Raw genomic sequence first — 19,786 nt, forward strand, 5'->3', positions numbered from 1 at the left:
CTTGCTTAAAACTCAATGAATGACTTTGAAATTTTGACAAGGCATTAAAAATACCCATATGAACAATTCTAAACATTAAAATTGGAAAACCAAAACTGAAAATTTTGAGCTCAAATCGTGTCTTAGTCCCTTTTATATTATATTTTACTTTATTAGGTTTATTCAATTGTTTTTTGTGTGATAATTTTGGGAGATGATACTGCAAAATTAGAATAAAATATTCTCATAGTCGCTAAAATTTTAAAGTATACGTGTATCAATTATTCATCATTACAAAATAACGATGTGTTGAAACAATCAATATATCAGTGATGCTTTTTTCATAATCAGAGTTTTCAAAAAGATAATTTAAAGAATCTGTGACCCTGATTAAAGAAAAAAAAGTTTAGAAAAATGAAAAACCTTTATTCTTCAATAACTCCACTACAATACATTTGCATGTAACATGTAATATGTTTATTATGCGTCTATTTTTGATTAACTTGTATATAGAAATTTCAATTTAGATTTAGGATACTGATTTATATTATCTCCGGAAATAATTCATCAATAACTTTATAAAATATCTTATAACATGCATCAAAGACTTATGATTGTAACTGCTATGTTTTTCTTGCTTTTAAAATCTAGAGAATAAAATTGATTTTTAAAACAACAAATCAATATTAAGTCGGTGTACCATCCCTTCCATATCATGAGCTGTTTATCATCATGTTATTATGAAAATGACAAGTGTGTACGGATTGGTTGATCTGGAATAATGATTGATCAAACTTTTGTATAAATTCTATGTTCATGTCAAATATCGTTCAAAACTATGACGAAATAAGAGGTTGCACAATGAACGTCTTTGCAGCGAGTTCATATTTACTTTGTTTTATCTTGATGTATAGTTATGGACAACTGTTACCTTTAACTTCGGACTTTATCAAGCAAGGCTATGTGTCCGAGAGCATGGATGAAGGTGTTTTTGCTGTACACACCCTGGAAATAAAGTCTCTTATAGAGTGTGCATTGCGTTGTGGCATGAATTTACTTTGTAACGCTGTGGACTTTTGCTTTCTTGATGGTTTATACACCTGCCGATTCCGTTATGGACATGCTAACCTTTCAAACACCATTACACAGTGTGAGGCTTATGAAAACACAGCTGTAAGTACAATTATATTAAGGGTTTTAGAACATAGATAGATAATTTTTTAGATTAAGTACACCTTACTCACATTATTTGAATTTGGCGTAGTTTGTATCTATATGTTAATAATCTGCTGAAAACTTATTGTCTAAGCCATTAAATTAAAAAAAAAGCATTCAACATAAAAATCTTCAGAAATATTTTGAACGTTTTTATTTTAAAATATAATTAAGAAATAAAATAATTTCAGTCATAAGAGGAATTAAATCTGAGGAAAGAAATTCTGACTTAATAAAAATCGTCATTTTATTGCAGACCTCTCTCTCAAAAACTTTTAAAAAAGCAAACGTTGGATAGAAAAATTGAAATTAGAATTTTCAGCGACAATGCACATCTAAATATGTTTTATTTTTTTATCTTTATATCTATTTGGTAGTGAAAGAAAAAATGTCCTGAAATGTGCTGAAATTTTTTATAGTATCTTATTTCTCCGTGTTAAACATTTTTGAAAGGAAATAGAGAATGGGGAGTGGAAAATTAAAGAATCAGAATTTTCGGTTGGGCCTTGTGTCCATAATAATGAAAATAAGAATGTAACCTGATTTGAAATGTTACTTTTTAAAAATTTTAAAGTACTAAAGGGTATATTGAATTGTCATAAATCCTGTTTGATCCTATTGGCGATAAATGTTTTTATTATTATTTTTTTTAAATAAAGCAATCAAATGTTATTAGTTTGTTAAACTCAAATTTATATTTAAACTAAAATTCAGTATATCATTATTGTTCGTAGAGCGATCGCTAAGTGAATGTAGTCCATACTGGGCTTAACATACTTGAGCTTTGCTTGTAATTCTGGTATTTAAAAAAAAGGGGGTGGCTCTATATTACAAGCTCATGAACCGCTCCTGAATTTTCATTGTTTGTTTCAAGTTAAAATCGACCAGGGACAATTTCACTTTCGCGGACCTTTCTGGTGGAGGCATTTATGACTACCGCTATTCGTAAATAATTTTATATATAAAAGTATATTCTATATATATATATATATATATATATATATATATATATATATATATATATATATATATATATATATGAAATAAGGACAATATATTATCTAGGTGTTTGAACTAAACTCAATGATACAAGCTAAAACGGGATCATTAACGTCTCATTTCCTTTTTTGTACTTTCACACAACCACAAAATGAGCCTAAACCAATTATAAACATTCAAGACTGTCGAACCAGTTCTTAAAACGATAAGAAGCTACGCCATTTTGTATGATTTCTTAATATACCATGAGGTTAAAGTATTCCATGTGTTACATGTATCAGAGCTCTGTCGGAAGTTCTGTAAAGGGTCGACGACTGGATCAAGGTTTTTTAATCATGGCGTACAAATTTAATTTGTGATGTTGTCATACGCAAAAATGACATTAACATTAATTATTCGTGATATTTTTTAATCAAGACAGATCTTACACATTTACAACCACATTGTTTGATCTAATGTAATCAATGCTAAGCTATGAAATTTATTCATCATTTGCGCGATACAATTCAGTCATTTGCTTAAGCAGTGGGATCCTATGGAGTTGAAGCCCCCTCAAAAAATTGAATGATTACAGCTGAAATGACATCTATTGTGGTGCTAGGATGATAATATTTTCTTTAAATCGTTCATAGAATTAAATTTGGGGTGTTTGATATATGTTTTGTACAATTAGAAAGCATTTAACAGAGTATTAAGTTGTAGTTTCATTCATTTATAGTGTTAACGACTTTCTCAATCATTATACTTGATTATTAAATCCTACTTTTTGTGTCAGTTGCTGTAGTAGGGACGTTATATGTTTTCAGAACAAAATACACATGATAACAACATCCTGACATAAAAAGGTGTCTAAACTTGTAGCCACAGCAGGTTGTGTCGCGGATGTAGTACAATTGTAGTACAATACATAGGCCAACTACATTATACACTGTAATCTTTCTCCTTTTACTCTCTAAAATCAAGTTTTATAATACTTTATTTTTTTTTAATAGACATCCAAACAATATGTAACCAAAACAATTGCTGTCTGCAAAGTTTGTTTACCTGACATGAATCAGTTTTAATATCTAAACTCAATTTACATGTATATGAAAAATAACTGTAATATATCTCAGTGATATGTTTGATAACAATTACTTCAAATAACAGTGATTAAACGTTTATCTGTCATTGAATTCTGATTAATTAATTAGTATTTCATTCGTTTATATATCTATGTTTAATGTATTTACATTGTTTCTATTTTTACAGAGCAAAGACTGCCCGGATGGATTATTCTTAAGAGCTCAAGGAATATGCAAAATCAGTAAGTGGATGCCACAAAGTAACAATACCATAATAAAAGTGATGTGTTTGTCTTTATATAGTTAAGTAATAAGACCATAAAAATAACTATGTGTCTGTATTTCATATAGTTAAGATATATCTTAGCTCAATAATAAACTATCGGTGTTGCCGTTTCTGGTAAGACGAGGTTTAGCGGTTTATATTAGTGTATGTATATATAATTTATATTTCACCTCTCTTTCATTTTGATATACCAGTATTATAGAAGCATATTATAGAAATGCCATAGGTGTTAATCTGGTTCTAGCATTTTTTAGTTTATAAGCAAAACGTCTTAATTTATAAGATTTACCAGTCATACTTTTTTAGCTCACCTGAGCCGAAACTCAACTGAGTTATTCTGATCACATTTTGTCCATCGTTCGTTTGTTAACTTTTTACATTTTGAAGTTCATTCTAAAACCGTTTGACCAATTTCAACCAAATTCAAAACAAAGCATCCTTAGGGAAAGACAAATATCAATTGCAGAAATAAAAGACCGATCTTTATTCAAAACTCGAAACTATTCTGATCACATTTTGTCCATCGTTCGTCTGTAAACTTTTTACATTTTGAACTTCATTCTAAAACCGTTTGGCCAATTTCAACCAAATTTAAAACAAAGCATCCTTAGGGAAAGACAAATATAAATTGCAGAAATAAAAGACCGAGCTTTATTCAAAACTCGAAACTGTAGAAAAAGGGGGGTATATTTTTTAAAAACTTTTTCTCAAGAACTACTGAGTCAAATTTAATGTAATTTGGCATAAATACTCCTTATGGAAAGGAAAATATAAATTTCAAAAATTATGGTCTAGTTCTGTTTCAAATCTGAGTTATGTGAAAAAAATAAAGAAAGGGCGTGTTGCAATCAGTTTATAGCTTCAGGTTCGGTATTCATAAGTCTAGCTAAAATGGGTAGGCAAAAACGGGCCGGGGCAGAACAAAAAATGGCAGTTGGCCCGGGGCAAAACAAATGATTGGCAGTTATTAAGCTGCCAATCTCATTTAAATTTTCAGGAAATTTTAAGAACCAGTGTATTTGTTTTCGCTGTATATATTACTGCAAAACAAAGCGTATTTTGAAATTGACGATTGCCGATCTACCCCGGCTTTTTTTTTGCCCCGGCCCGGTTTTGCTTATCAATTTTACCAAGACTCGTATTCCATACTTCTAAAACGAGGTTCTTTGTTCAAAGCAGCCCTGACAATAAAGCGAAAATGGTCGATCTGAAAATGATGAATTTGTTTGATATTGTTGAGCAACAGTTCGCGTACGAAAGGAATTTTTGAAACATGCAAAATACATTAGTGTCGATTTTGTAAAGTAAATTGAGGCTAAATATTTTAATGCGTTGACAGTTTTCACATATGACGGTGGTGTTAGCTTTTTTTATTTTCGTTCCGTTTTCATTATTTATGATATGTAACCTGGGAACTATCGCCTGTATTTTGTGATTTTTACGTATCAAATTAAACTTCGGTAAATCAGACAGCTAACTGTTTACCTGCGCAAATTTAAGCAAAATCTGAAGTATTAAAAAGTACTAAACTACAATTCATTCTATCGATAAATCGGTATGCTCTTTTGTGTAATGGAAGACTAATGCAATATGTTTTGTTGAGATGCTTAGCATTTTCTCCAGTTCTGAGGCCATTCTTTTTTTCCCATTTTAAATGCTGAATAGGAAATACCAAGTTAAAAATCTAAAACTGAATGTAAACAACTCATGTAAACAAAATGACTCAGAATTGTGAGCTCTGTATCTTGCTTAATATTCTACGATTGACGCTGATATTTTGGTTGATCATAAGACATTTTATATGAATTATAGTATATTAAATACTTGTACAACAAAAATTTAAAGGATGATATGCTGTATATATAACTTCTCTCTGGGGCCCATCTTTATACAATGAATAATGTAAAATCTTCAACAATTTTGATAGTTTTTCAGACACGAGTAAATAAAAACGACACCATTAAAACAGTTTCCATAGTTCTGACACATTTTTGTTGCGGGGATAAAGGAATTATCGTTATTCTTAAGAAAATATTACTGCGAAAAATTATCCTGGTTTGTAACCATTTGTTTTTTATGAAATAAGATGAAAATAATAGATGGGCCTTAGTAAATTAGAGTGATGTGCCTGTCAATACTGTAGTTCTTTTTATGTCACGTGAAAACTTTTTTGTATTCATCAATCAAGTGTGAATAAAGTTATAAAAGTCACACGAGTTTACTCGAGGTAAACAACAGTCATTCAATTATAATAGAGAAGACAAATTAAATTTTTAAATGTTTTTAATTTGAGGAATTGAGTGAATTGATGTACAATTTTCTTCTTTACATCTATAGGATTTTTAAAAAATGAAATACAATAACTATTATATTATATTTTTTAAAAAAATGCAATAACTAGTAAGTAGTTGAGGAAGAAATGGTCACATTTGCATCTCGTATATTCTGATCGCTTTATTAAGTGGTGGGGGGGGGGGGAGCAAAACAAAAAAATAAGGAATATGAAGTTAACGGTGAACCCTTACCAAATGTTAAGTTTTATTTTTTGCGTAGGATTTTCTTATTCTATGTAAAAATGGTATTCATTGAAGGTACAATGTCAAAAATTACGTGTAGGCAAAAATAAGTGTAAAAGTCCAATACATTACAATATTTTTTTTGTTATTTTACCGATGGGCTATATGGCACAACATCTTTTAACGCCCATTGATTCTCAGGTGAGCGATGTGGCCCCATGGGCCTCTTGATTTATTTATTTTTTTCTTTTAAAAGAGACAAAATGATCATAATGAATCACGTCCAGTTAATTTTAACATTCATACATTTCAAGATACTGATGAGTGCCAGAATGACCCATGTCTTAACGGAGCCACATGTACGAACACACCCGGCTCATTCAACTGTACATGTGACGCCGGATGGACCGGGATAGTTTGTGATGAAGGTAAACGACAATAGAATGCGTAAATTTTCACGTTTGTTTTTTTAAAATCAAATGTAAAATAAGCATGTCTATAGTTGTGGAGGCAGCAATTGTTAAAATGTTCCTTCCGTTAAAATAAGGATAATTTTTGAAATCCAACTTAAAACCAAATTCTCCTTTGCAAAATTGTTATACGTTTAAGCTGACATGAATGCATAAATCATTTGCTCGCCATATTAGTTTCGATCGCTCCTCTACTGCCACTGGGGTATCTACAGTAGTTGAGAAAGTTACGGTCGGTTGCTTTCCGATCGAGGCATGTAGGTTGCACGGACTTGTAAATGCATGAACTACACATTGTAGTAAAATGTTTGTGATAAAGAATAAAGGAAACAACAATCAATAAAATACAAGTTTTATTTATTCTTCAAACGAATTTTCCAGGTATCAAGGTATCATTTTGAACAGATTGCGCTCCTTTATGCATATCGAACATGTCTGCCGTTCATACGAATGCATAACGTATGCGTCTTTTTGAAAACCCTGGCGGAACTATATCCAACTCAGTAGCTAAATAATAGTAAATCCATGAAAGTAACACGTAACATCGTTCCGTCGATTTCTACAAAAAGCTCAGTTTCTAAAATCCGTCCTGTTATTGATATTGCTCGATCTGCCATAGTGTGTGGTTTGCGCATATGCGATGTTTAAACAGAAACAACACAGGAAGCGGTCTACAATTATCGAGGATTTTTTAAGTATCTGTACCTTGGTTTCAGTCTGTTTACTTCGTTGTTCGCTTAGATATACCTTGCAAGTTTAGTGGTTGTCATATTATTTTTGTTCAATACGTTTTTCTACACGTCTTTTCGTCCAAGGTTCGGGTGTATGGAACGCCTGAATGCAGTTATATAGGGGGTGTGTATCGATGAGACACAACTAATATGGCGGTAGTCGGAGATAAAAGAGAAATAATGCGTATTTATGAATTCATGTCAGCTTTAAATACGAGGACTATTACATGCATTTTAATGTATTAATTGATGTTGCTGTGTTGTATTTTTTTATTGAAAGTTTTGATGTAATATTGTTTTTCTAGTATTTATTATGGATGATATAACAGGTAAAAATCATAACTTTTAGATATCAATGAATGTCTTGACAATCCTTGTCAAAACGGAGGAACATGCAGCAACAGCGATGGATCTTTCACGTGTACATGCGCTGGTGGATTTACAGGGGCACTCTGTAAAGGTAAATGTATATTATTCTTCCTCCCTCTATCAATATTAATGTATATTTCTCTTTTCCCTCTATCAATATAAATATGTATGCCTTGCTCCTCTTTTTCTCTGTTTCTTTCCGACTCTCTTAATTTAAGTTGATGTTTATCAACTCTGATTGCTATTTCAGTGTATCTGCCCTCCTCTCTCATGTTTGTCATTATCTCTCTAAATCGAATACTTATCTTTACAGTGTTCGTACTTTTAAATACCAACATGTTATTACATCTTTATCTGTTCTATACGTATAAAGAAAGAAACTGTTATTTGTAGATTATTTTTGTTGGATATAGTTTCATTTTTATATCAATACAGGCATGCTTGACGTTTATATTCTCTGTAAAGAAGAAGTCAGATCTAATTTTTAAAAGGTTTACAAATTCATAAGCTTTATTTGATTTTGACGTATTTGTAATTATACCTTATTTTCAAACATTCAAATAGAAGGAAGTGTTGTAGAGTACATCAGGTATTTTCAAATTAAGGTCACTTGAGGCACTCTGATTACTTATTAGAATTAGTATTTCACCGTCGTCGTCCGTGTTAATGCGACGCTCGTCGTGCGTTAACATTTGCCCGTTTATAACTTCGTAAAAAAATTACTTTGGCCGTTTCCATTAAAATGTGGCATGATGCATCATAAATTGTACATTTTATGACTCTTTGCTTCGATTGCCTATGGGCAGGACCAAATTTGCTAAGTTTGACCATTTATAATATTTTACTTTTTCTCTGCGTATCTAAGAAAATCTACTTAAAATAATGCATTCATATCTCTACAAAAATTGTAACTTTCATTTGTTCAAATTTATGGGTTTCACCTCTAGGTCCATGCAAAAATGCTAGTTTAGTATCGTTGCATATAATGTTAAAAAATCTTCTTTTCACGTGCTGACACTGAGTAGAATCTGACTGTATATTAAGAAAGACAACAAAACTTTTTTACATAATTTTTAACATTTTATGACCTCTGGGTTTAGGTTTAATAATCCAAGTCAGGGTAAAATGCTGATATAGTATGATTCTATACACACACGTATTAAATGTTTTTAGCTCACCGAGCTGAAAGCTCAAGTGAGCTATTCTGATCACATTTTGTCTGTCGTCCGTCTGTCTGTCTGTCTGTCTGTCCGTCTGTCTGTAAACTTTTCACATTTTCAACATCTTCTCAAGAACCACTGGGCCAATTTTAAACAAACTTGGCACAAAGCATCCTAAGCCTAAGGGGATTCAAAGTTGTGAAAATTAAGGACCACGCACTTTTGCAAAGGGAGATAATTAGGAATTCATAAAAATTTTCGAGAAATTTTCAAAAATCTTCTTCTCATGAACCATAAGTCCAGGAAAGCTGAAACTTGTGTGAAAGCATCCTCGGGTAGTGTAGATTAAAAATTGTGAAATTCATGATCCCCGGGCTAGGGTGGGGCCACAATGGGGGGTCGAAGTTTAACAAAGGAATATAAAGAGTAAATCTTTAAAAATCTTCTTCTCAGAAACTAATCAGCCAGGAAAGCTGAAACTTGTGTGGATGCATTCTCAGGTAGTGTACATTCAAAGTTGTGAAAATCATGACCCCCGGGTGTAGGGTGGGGCCACAATGGGGGTCGAAGTTTAACATAGGAATATATAAAGTAAATCTTTAAAAATCTTCTTCTCAGAAACTAATCAGCCAGGAAAGCTGAAACTTGTGTGGAAGCATATTCAGGTAGTGTAAATTCAAAGTTGTAAAAATCGTGACCCCCGGGGGTAGGGTGGAGCCACAATGGGGGGTCGAAGTTTAACAAAGGAATATATAGAGTAAATCTTTAAAAATCTTCTTCTCAGAAACTAATTAGCCAGGAAAGCTGAAACTTGTGTGGAAGCAACTTCAGGTAGTGTAGATTCAAAGTTGTGAAAATCGTGACCCCCTGGGGGGTAGGGTGGGGCCACAATGGGGGGTCGAAGTTTTACATAGGAATATTTAGAGTAATTCTTTAACCAATTTTAGCCAAACTTGGCACAAAGCATCCTTCGCCTAAGGGGATTCAAAGTTGTGAAAATTAAAAACCACGCCCTTTTGCAAAGGGAGATAATTAGGAATTTATGAATATTTTCGAGAAATTTTCAAAAATCTTGTTCTCATGAACCATAAGATCAGGATAGCTGAAACTTGTGTGGATGCATCCTCAGGTGCTGTAGATTTAAAGTTGTGAAAAACATGACCCCCGAGAGTAGGGTGGGGCCACAATTGGGGTCGAAGTTTTACATAGGAATATATAGAGTAAATCTTTAAAAATCTTCTTCTCAGAAACTAATCAGCCAGGAAAGCTGAAACTTGTGTGGAAGCATATCCAAGTAGTGTAGATACAAAGTTCTGAAAATCGTGACCCCCAGGGTTAGGATGGGGCCACCATGGGGGGGGGGGGTTGAAGTTTAACAAAGGAATATATAGAGTTAATCTTTAAAAATCTTCTTCTCAGAAACTAATCAGCCAGGAAAGCTGAAACTTGTGTGAAAGTATCTTCTGGTAGTGTAGATTCAAAGTTGTGAAAATCGTGACCCCCGGGGGTAGGGTGGGGCCACAATAGGGGGTCGAAGTTTTACATAGGAATATATAGAATAAATCTTTAAAAATCTTCTTTTCATGAACCATAAGATCGGGAAAGCTGAAAATTGTGTGAAAGCATCCTCAGGTAGTATAGATTCAATGTTGTGAAAATCATAACCCCCGGGAGTAGGATGAGGACACAATGGGGTCGAAGTTTTACATAGGAATAAAAAGTAAATCTTTAAAAATCTTCTTCTCAGAAACTAATCAGCCAGGAAAGCTGAAACTTGTGTGGAAGCAACTTCAGGTAGTGTAGATTCAAAGTTGTGAAAATCGTGACCCCCCAGAACAAAATAAAGGGGAATATGAAGTTAACGGTGAACCCCTACCAAATGTTAAGTTTTATTTCTTGCGTAGGATTTTCTTATTCTATGTAAAAATGGTATTCATTGAAGGTACAATGTTAAAAATTACGTGTATGCAAAAATAAGTGTAAAATTCCAATACATTACAATATTTTTTTTTGTTATTTTACCGATGGGCTATATGGCACAATATCTTTTAACGCCCATTGTTTCTCAGGTGAGCGATGTGGCCCCATGGGCCTCTTGATTTTATTTTTTTTTCTTTTAAAAGAGACAAAATGATTATAATGAATCACGTCCAGTTAATTTTAACATTCATACATTTCAAGATACTGATGAGTGCCAGAATGACCCATGTCTTAACGGAGCCACATGTACGAACACACCCGGCTCATTCAACTGTACATGTGACGCCGGATGGACCGGGATAGTTTGTGATGAAGGTAAACGACAATAAAATGCGTAAATTTTCACGTTTGTTTTTTTAAAATCAAATGTAAAATAAGCATGTCTATAGTTGTGGAGGCAGCAATTGTTAAAATGTTCCTTCCGTTAAAATAAGGATAATTTTTGAAATCCAACTTAAAACCAAATTCTCCTTTGCAAAATTGTTATACGTTTAAGCTGACATGAATGCATAAATCATTTGTTCGCCATATTAGTTTCGATCGCTCCTCTACTGCCACTGGGGTATCTACAGTAGTTGAGAAAGTTACGGTCGGTTGCTTTCCGATCGAGGCACGTAGGTTGCACGGACTTGTAAATGCATGAACTACACATTGTAGTAAAATGTTTGTGATAAAGAATAAAGGAAACAACAATCAATAAAATACAAGTTTTATTTATTCTTCAAACGAATTTTCCAGGTATCAAGGTATCATTTTGCACAGATTGCGCTCCCTTATGCATATCGAACATGTCTGCCGTTCATACGAATGCATAACGTATGCGTCTTTTTGAAAACCCTGGCGGAACTATATCCAACTCAGTAGCTAAATAATAGTAAATCCATGAAAGTAACACGTAACATCGTTCCATCGATTTCTACAAAAAGCTCAGTTTCTAAAATCCATCCTGTTATTGATATTGCTCGATCTGCCATAGTGTGTGGTTTGCGCATATGCGATGTTTAAACAGAAACAACACAGGAAGCGGTCTACAATTATCGAGGATTTTTTAAGTATCTGTACCTTGGTTTCAGTCTGTCAACTTCGTTGTTCGGTTAGATATACCTTGCAAGTTTAGTGGTTGTCATATTATTTTTGTTCAATACGTTTTTCTACACGTCTTTTCGTCCAAGGTTCGGGTGTATGGAATGCCTGAATGCAGTTATATAGGGGGTGTGTATCGATGAGACACAACTAATATGGCGGTAGTCGGAGATAAAAGAGAAATAATGCGTATTTATGAATTCATGTCAGCTTTAAATACGAGGACTATTACATGCATTTTAATGTGTTAATTGATGTTGCTGTGTTGTATTTTTTTTATTGAAAGTTTTGATGTAATATTGTTTTTCTAGTATTTATTATGGATGATATAACAGGTTAAAATCATAACTTTTAGATATCAATGAATGTCTTGACAATCCTTGTCAAAACGGAGGAACATGCAGCAACAGCGATGGATCTTTCACGTGTACATGCGCTGGTGGATTCACAGGGGCACTCTGTAAAGGTAAATGTATATTATTCTTCCTCCCTCTATCAATATTAATGTATATTTCTCTTTTCCCTCTATCAATATAAATATGTATGCCTTGCTCCTCTCTTTCTCTGTTTCTTTCCGACTCTCTTAATTTAAGTTGATGTTTATCAATTCTGATTGCTATTTCTGTGTATCTACCCTCCTCTCTCATGTTTGTCATTATCTCTCGAAATCGATACTTATCTTTACAGTGTTCGTACTTTTAAATACCAACATGTTATTACATCTTTATCTTTTCTATACGTATAAAGAAAGAAACTGTTATTTGTAGATTATATTTGTTGGATATAGTTTCATTTTTATATCAATACAGGCATGCTTGACGTTTATATTCTCTGTAAAGAAGAAGTCAGATCTAATTTTTAAAAGGTTTACAAATTCATAAGCTTTATTTGATTTTGACGTATTTGTAATTATACCTTATTTTCAAACATTCAAATAGAAGGAAGTGTTGTAGAGTACATCAGGTATTTTCAAATTTAAGTCACTTGAGGCACTCTGATTACTTATTAGAATTAGTATTTCACCGTCGTCGTCCGTGTTAATGCGACGCTCGTCGTGCGTTAACATTTGCCCGTTTATAACTTCGTAAAAAAATTACTTCGGCCGTTTCTATTAAAATGTGGCATGATGCATCATAAATTTTACATTTAATGACTCTTTGCTTCGATTGCCTATGGGCAGGACCAAATTTGCTAAGTTTGACCATTTATAATATTTTACTTTTTCTCTGCGTATCTAAGAAAATCTACTTAAAATAATGCATTCACATCTCTACAAAAATTGTAACTTTCATTTGTTCAAATTTATGGGTTTTACCTCTAGGTCCATGCAAAAATGCTAGTTTAGTATCGTTGCATATAATGTTAAAAAATCTTCTTTTCACGTGCTGACACTTAGTAGAAACTGACTGTATATTAAGAAAGCCAACAAAACTTTTTTTTACATATTTTTTAACATTTTATGACCTCTGGGTTTAGGGTTAATAATCCAAGTCAGGGTAAAATGCTGATATAGTATGATTCTATACACACACGAATTAAATGTTTTTAGCTCACCGAGCTGAAAGCTCAAGTGAGCTATTCTGATCACATTTTGTCTGTCGTCCGTCTATCTGTCTGTCTGTCCGTCTGTCTGTCTTTTCCGTCTGTCTGTAAACTTTTCACATTTTCAACATTTTCTCAAGAACCACTGGGCCAATTTTAAACAAACTTGGCACAAAGCATCCTAAGCCTAAGGGGATTCAAAGTTGTGAAAATTAAGGACCACGCACTTTTGCAAAGGGAGATAATTAGGAATTTATGAATATTTTCGAGAAATTTTCAAAAATCTTCTTCTCATGAACCATAAGACCAGGAAAGCTTAAACTTGTGTGAAAGCATCCTCAGGTAGTGTAGATTCAAAATTGTGAAATTCATGATCCCCGGGGGTAGGGTGGGGCCACAATGGGGGGTCGAAGTTTAACAAAGGAATATGTAGAGTAAATCTTTTAAAAATCTTCTAATCAAAAACTAATCAGCCAGGAAAGCTGAAAAATGTGTGGATGCATCCTCAGGTAGTGTAGATTCAAAGTTGTGAAAATCATGACCCCCGGGGGTAGTGTTGGGCCACAATGGGGGTCGAAGTTTTACATAGGAATATATAAAGTAAATCTTTAAAAATCTTCTTTTCAGAAACTAATCAGCCAGGAAAGCTGAAACTTGTGTGGAAGCAACTTCAGGTAGTGTAGATTTAAAGTTGTGAAAATCGTGACCCCCGGGGGTAGGATGGGGCCACAATGGGGGGTCGAAGTTTTAAATAGGAATATACAGAGTAAATCTTTAAAAATCTTCTTCTCAGAACTAATCAGCCAGGAAAGCTGAAACTTGTGTGAATGCATCCTCAGGTAGTGTAGCAAAATTGTGAAATTCATGATCCCCGGTGGTAGGGTGGGGCCACAATGGGGGGTCGAAGTTTAACAAAGGAATATATAGAGTAAATCTTTAAAAATCTTCTTCTCAGAAACTAATCAGCCAGGAAAGCTGAAACTTGTGTGGATGCATCCTCAGGTAGTGTAGATTCAAAGTTGTGAAAATCATGACCCCGGGGGTAGGGTGGGGCCACAATGGGGGGTCGAAGTTTTACATAGGAATATATAGAGTAAATCTTTAAAAATCTTCTTCTCAGACACTAACCCGCCAGGAAAGCTGAAACTTGTGTGGAAGCAGCTTCAGGTAGTGTAGATTCAAAGTTGTGAAAATCGTGACCCCCTGGGGGTAGGGTGGGGCAACAATGGGGGGTCGAAGTTTTACATAGGAATATTAAGAGTAATTCTTTAACCAATTTTAACCAAATTTGGCACAAAGCATCCTCAGCCTAAGGGGATTCAAAGTTGTGAAAATTAAAGACCACGCCCTTTTGCAAAGGGAGATAATTAGGAATTTATGAATATTTTCGAGAAATTTTCAAAAATCTTCTTCTCATGAACCATAAGACCAGGAAAGCTTAAACTTGTGTGAAAGCATCCTCAGGTAGTGTAGATTCAAAATTGTGAAATTCATGATCCCCGGGGGTAGGGTGGGGCCACAATGGGGGGTCGAAGTTTAACAAAGGAATATGTAGAGTAAATCTTTAAAAAATCTTCTAATCAGAAACTAATCAGCCAGGAAAGCTGAAACTTATGTGGATGCATCCTCAGGTAATGTAGATTTAAAGTTGTGAAAATCATGACCCCCGGGGGTAGGGTGGGGCCACAATGGGGGTCGAAGTTTTACATAGGAATATATAGAGTAAATCTTTAAAAATCTTCTTCTCAGAAACTAATCAGCCAGTAAAGCTGAAACTTGTTTGGAAGCATATTCAAGTAGTGTAGATACAAAGTTGTGAAAATCGTGACCCCCAGGGGTAGGATGGGGCCACAATGGGGGGGGGGTTGAAGTTTAACAAAGGAATATATAGAGTAAATCTTTAAAAATCTTCTTCTCAGAAACTAATCAGCCAGGAAAAATGAAACTTGTGTGAAAGTATCCTCTGGTAGTGTAGATCAAAGTTGTGAAAATCGTGACCCCCGGTGGTAGGGTGGGGCCACAATGGGGGGTCGAAGTTTTACAAAGGAATATATAGAATAAATCTTCTTTTCATGAACCATAAGATCGGGAAAGCTGAAAACTGTGTGAAAGCATCCTCGATAACACCTAGTACAGGATAACTCCTCATACAGGATAACTCCTCGTACAGGATAACTCCTCGTACAGTTTTTTAGACGGAAGCTGATTAACAGCCTCCGTATATTGTGATTGGCTTGCCCGTGACGTCAAATAATGAGGATTCCTTAAGCACCATCTAGCGGTGGACGAAATAATGAATAATTATAAGATTCGATGAATAAACATGGCGTGCTTCTTTGTCTCTGTCGTATATCGTTCGCATATTATCAATTAATCTCCTGCGGTGACGTATCTGTCTTTACAGCCCCCCCCCCCCCTTCCCCGAAAGTGATATGGGAAGTCAGTGTATTTTACAAGCTGATAAGAGTGTCGCGCGTGAAAAAATAGATAGAATTGACAAAAAAATCTTTTATATGATGCAAACATTAGCCGTTAAATACCGGGTATATCATTAAAACTGGTACTATATAACTGAACTTGAGTTCTCTGTAAATTCAAAATAAATAGCAAAATAAAGTGCATATGTTTATTGTGTCAATAGTCTTAACGAACGAGAGAGAGAGAGTGAGTTCTGTTGAGAAAAAAGAAGTATACGAACTTTACTTCACAAACACAGTATATCAATCTTTAGATCAAACATCAAAAACAGTGTATAATACGTCATTTTAAAGTATGCTTCCTTTCTCTTTATTTGAAATCAAACATCACAAAGAGTGTAGAATACATGTACTTCATTGTTATACATACTTTTTTTTCTCTTTGCTAAAAATCAAACAGTGTAGAATACCTATACTTCATTGTTAGGCATGCTTCCTTTCTCTTTTTTTGAAATCAAACATCACAAACAGTGTAGAATACTTTATTGTTAGGCGTACTTCTGTTCTTACTTGAAATGAAAACTTGGAAAGAACACGTGTTGCACCTCGCGTGTTGATTTGATTAACGGGGGTAAAACGTGGACTCGGACTGAAACTGCATGCTGGATTTAATCACATTATACTATATTCTTTTGTGGATACTAATTTTATGAATATATTATATTAGTATATTTCAAATGAATGCACGTAAAATTACGCCTTAAACGCTCTCTTTCTCTCTCTCATCACGATCATAATAAGAGAACTTATAGATCGACGACGCTCATTAATCAAGAAACCCCCTATGTAAGATAAAAAAGGAGAGGGGGGGGGGGGGATGTTGTACAGTTAGACAATATAGTTTGAAATTTAGAGGTTATCTTTTGTCTTGAACAGGTGTGGAAACCTCTAGGATATGGCGTTTTGCAAATCACTATACACAGGAAATAATATCGACTTAAACTAAATATACACAAGAAAAGAAATGTGTATATAAATAGTTTGCATTCGATTGTATGCATTTAATAACATGTACAGTTTCCCATGATGTCTTGTGATGCAAAAAGTAGTAATATAACAAGCTTATAAGGTTAAAATAAGAGAACATCACTAGTTATTTTAATATTATCTACCTAACTCTGATGTCAACCTGAAAAATATCATCGCGACCTTAAATTGCCATAATACTAAACCGCTTCGCGAATATTCCAACATGATAAGCGGTATGCGCGTTGTTTTTCCTTAAATAAAAAAATCATATAAATTCCCATGAGTTTAATTTCCTCCGAAATGATTCCTCCGTCTATTAGTACTTTCAGTACTTTGATTAAGATAGGAAGTTGTTCTTTTGCATATCAATTAAACATATATCAGAGGGATGCAATTGCTAGGATTATAAAAAAATATCAGCTGTTTAACTTGCTCACTTTTGGCAAAAACATTGCATATAGAGTACCCCATTTTTCTGGATAGGTAGTTTGTATCAATTCAGTATTGACAAATGGATTATGGATACTGTTCACACAAATAAAACCCGGTTTGCTGTCACATTGACAGTTTTTCTCTTGTTTTTTTTTTTTTTTTTTTTTTTTTGTTATTTTTCTGAATTAGTTAGAACTAAACGACTTGCAAAGACTTACAATTTTTCGCTGAAAACGTTATGTAACTTTACATGTATTTATACTTTTTTAAATATCAAAATGATTTTATTGTGCAAGTGAAAGATAGATAATAAAAGAATCTAAAACTGTTAAAAAAAGAGAGTAAAGGTATACTGCTACTAGCATGTTTACGTTTTTGTAATGATGATTTTGATTTTTTCGGAGATTGGATTTCTAAAAGTATGGAACGGGGTTTGTCAGATGAATTTGAGCGTATATGAACTGGTAGAGTTTTAATAATAAGATATTTTAAAATATATACTGTTTTGACGATATTTTACAAAATTAAGTAGCTGCTTTATGGTAAACAATACATGTTCACAAGTGGCTGATAAGTTGTATTATAATAGCTCTCTGGAAATTTTTTATCAAAAAACTTCAATAAGTGGGTCTGTATCGAACTGACATTCAGGACGTCATACTATTTTCCCGTAATAATTGCTTTAAATAAAAAAAAAATGCTAATATTCAACATCAAGATAAGCTTTTCCCCTATGTATTGCCGACAATGCAAAATGAATAATTTTAAAAAATAATTCATACACATTTTAATATCACGACAGTTAACCTTAACTTTAGAATTTCTATTTATTTTTTAAAGAGGGGGTTTGCTTCTTATTTCTCATATTAATCAAAATCTCAAAACCAATGTCTTTATATATTTTGTTTTTCTTATCGATTACTTTGCAACTAAGTTGTTTAATTGACTAGTTGGCCGACTCCGTGTAATTTTTCAAGGGGGAGGGGTCTTGTCCGAACTTTGTGGTAGCGATTACAAGCTTTTGGAGATATTTTCTTAATTCAACCTAGCTCTAGACTTTAACAATTTGTTGCATGTTTTTATATCTATATATATGTATATATAAACAAAGTCATTATATGTAGTTTTTGCTAGTGCTTAGAAGATATCTGAAGCCGATTGAACTTTTATACATTCTCTTGTTAAAATGTACACCAAGCTCATAATTTATTTTTCCGAAAAATCATACTTCCCAAGAAAGGATGTTACCCAGAAATAATACCATTAAAGGCCTACCTAATATATAATTTTTTTTATTTATTCCGTCCCCATTCCGGCGATTACAGCAAGGACAGCAAGGTAAGGTGCCTTTACCTTCACCTAGCCTCCTATCGTTGACGTCACTGTTTCCAGATATGGTCATATCAATATTCGACAAACTTGCAGACTTTACATTTGTTGATTTGTAACATGTCAGCCGTGCTATTTCGGAAAACTGATATACAAATGCAGAGACTACAGATAGAAAGTGTGTATTATAATGGCAGGTTACATGTAAATAACAGACAGCATTTTACAGCTGCAATTAAGCATCTGTAGGAAACATTCGATTGAAGGCCTGCGGGGTCAACTCTAAAGTGTTTAATCCTGTGTTTTATACCGACACGATCAACATTACACTCATTCATACTCAGGCTCACACACCAACATGATTGCATATTCGGATTTACAAGTTTACATGTCTGGATATTTGAACACGATTACCGTCCATTAAAAAAACAGATTCATAATTTTTTCACTCTAATGCCAGTAAAGTCTAGAATAGATGTTGACATAGTTTGGATGCAAAATAATTTTGTATGTGTATTTTAATAATGTCTAAAGTCATATTTAATATGAAATCATTTAAGAAAGACTCTATAGTCTGTAGCTTAATATTTTCAAAGAAATGAAATGAAACAAAATTTTGCAGATCGGCTTCATTTTTGATTAACAACCATTGAAATCAATACTGTTTTTTCATTCCATATTTAAATTGTAGTGTATTTTCGTTACGTAATCACTAGACATATATTATTGTCAATAGTTTTGCCGACCTTTGCATTAGTTAAACTGCCGAACAGTCATCATCATACTATTTAATATATGGGCCCATCGCGGCAGCAATATTACATTTACAGTTTAGTTTATAATAACCTAATAACAACTATCACAGCTATTTCTCTATTGTAGTCAATTATATCCTCATATCTTTATCACGCAAATATTATTATTTATTGTAATTTCGTTGACAGTTCTGTCGAACATCGCATTAGGTAAACCTGCCACACAGTCATCAACGTTTACTGAATATAACGCCGCGTATGCAGTGGATGGCAACAGAGGAACGAATCATCCTGTAGACAAGTGTACAGTTACAGATTATGGCGACACAAGTCCGTGGTGGAGGGTGGATCTGCAGGCCGTGTATTCCATCAAATCTGTCAGAATACTCAACAGAGGAAAAGATATACACGGAGGAGGTAAGTGTAAAAA

At 33.6% G+C, this 19,786-nt stretch overlaps 1 protein-coding gene across 1 annotated transcript in view; it reads left to right on the forward strand.

Moving 5' to 3' along the window:
• Positions 1-789: 789 nt before the first annotated feature.
• The window catches only part of LOC128174845 (fibropellin-1-like), a 19,762-nt gene continuing 765 nt past the window's right edge, over positions 790-19,786 (forward strand). The window contains exons 1-7 of the mRNA XM_052840280.1: positions 790-1,152; positions 3,445-3,499; positions 6,374-6,487; positions 7,610-7,720; positions 10,971-11,084; positions 12,208-12,318; positions 19,546-19,779. Coding sequence (XP_052696240.1) covers positions 790-1,152; positions 3,445-3,499; positions 6,374-6,487; positions 7,610-7,720; positions 10,971-11,084; positions 12,208-12,318; positions 19,546-19,779 — 1,102 coding nt within the window. The remainder of the gene's footprint in view (positions 1,153-3,444; positions 3,500-6,373; positions 6,488-7,609; positions 7,721-10,970; positions 11,085-12,207; positions 12,319-19,545; positions 19,780-19,786) is intronic.

Source organism: Crassostrea angulata, chromosome 2 (genome assembly GCF_025612915.1).
Source record: "Crassostrea angulata isolate pt1a10 chromosome 2, ASM2561291v2, whole genome shotgun sequence".
Taxonomy (NCBI): Eukaryota; Metazoa; Mollusca; class Bivalvia; order Ostreida; family Ostreidae; genus Magallana; species Magallana angulata.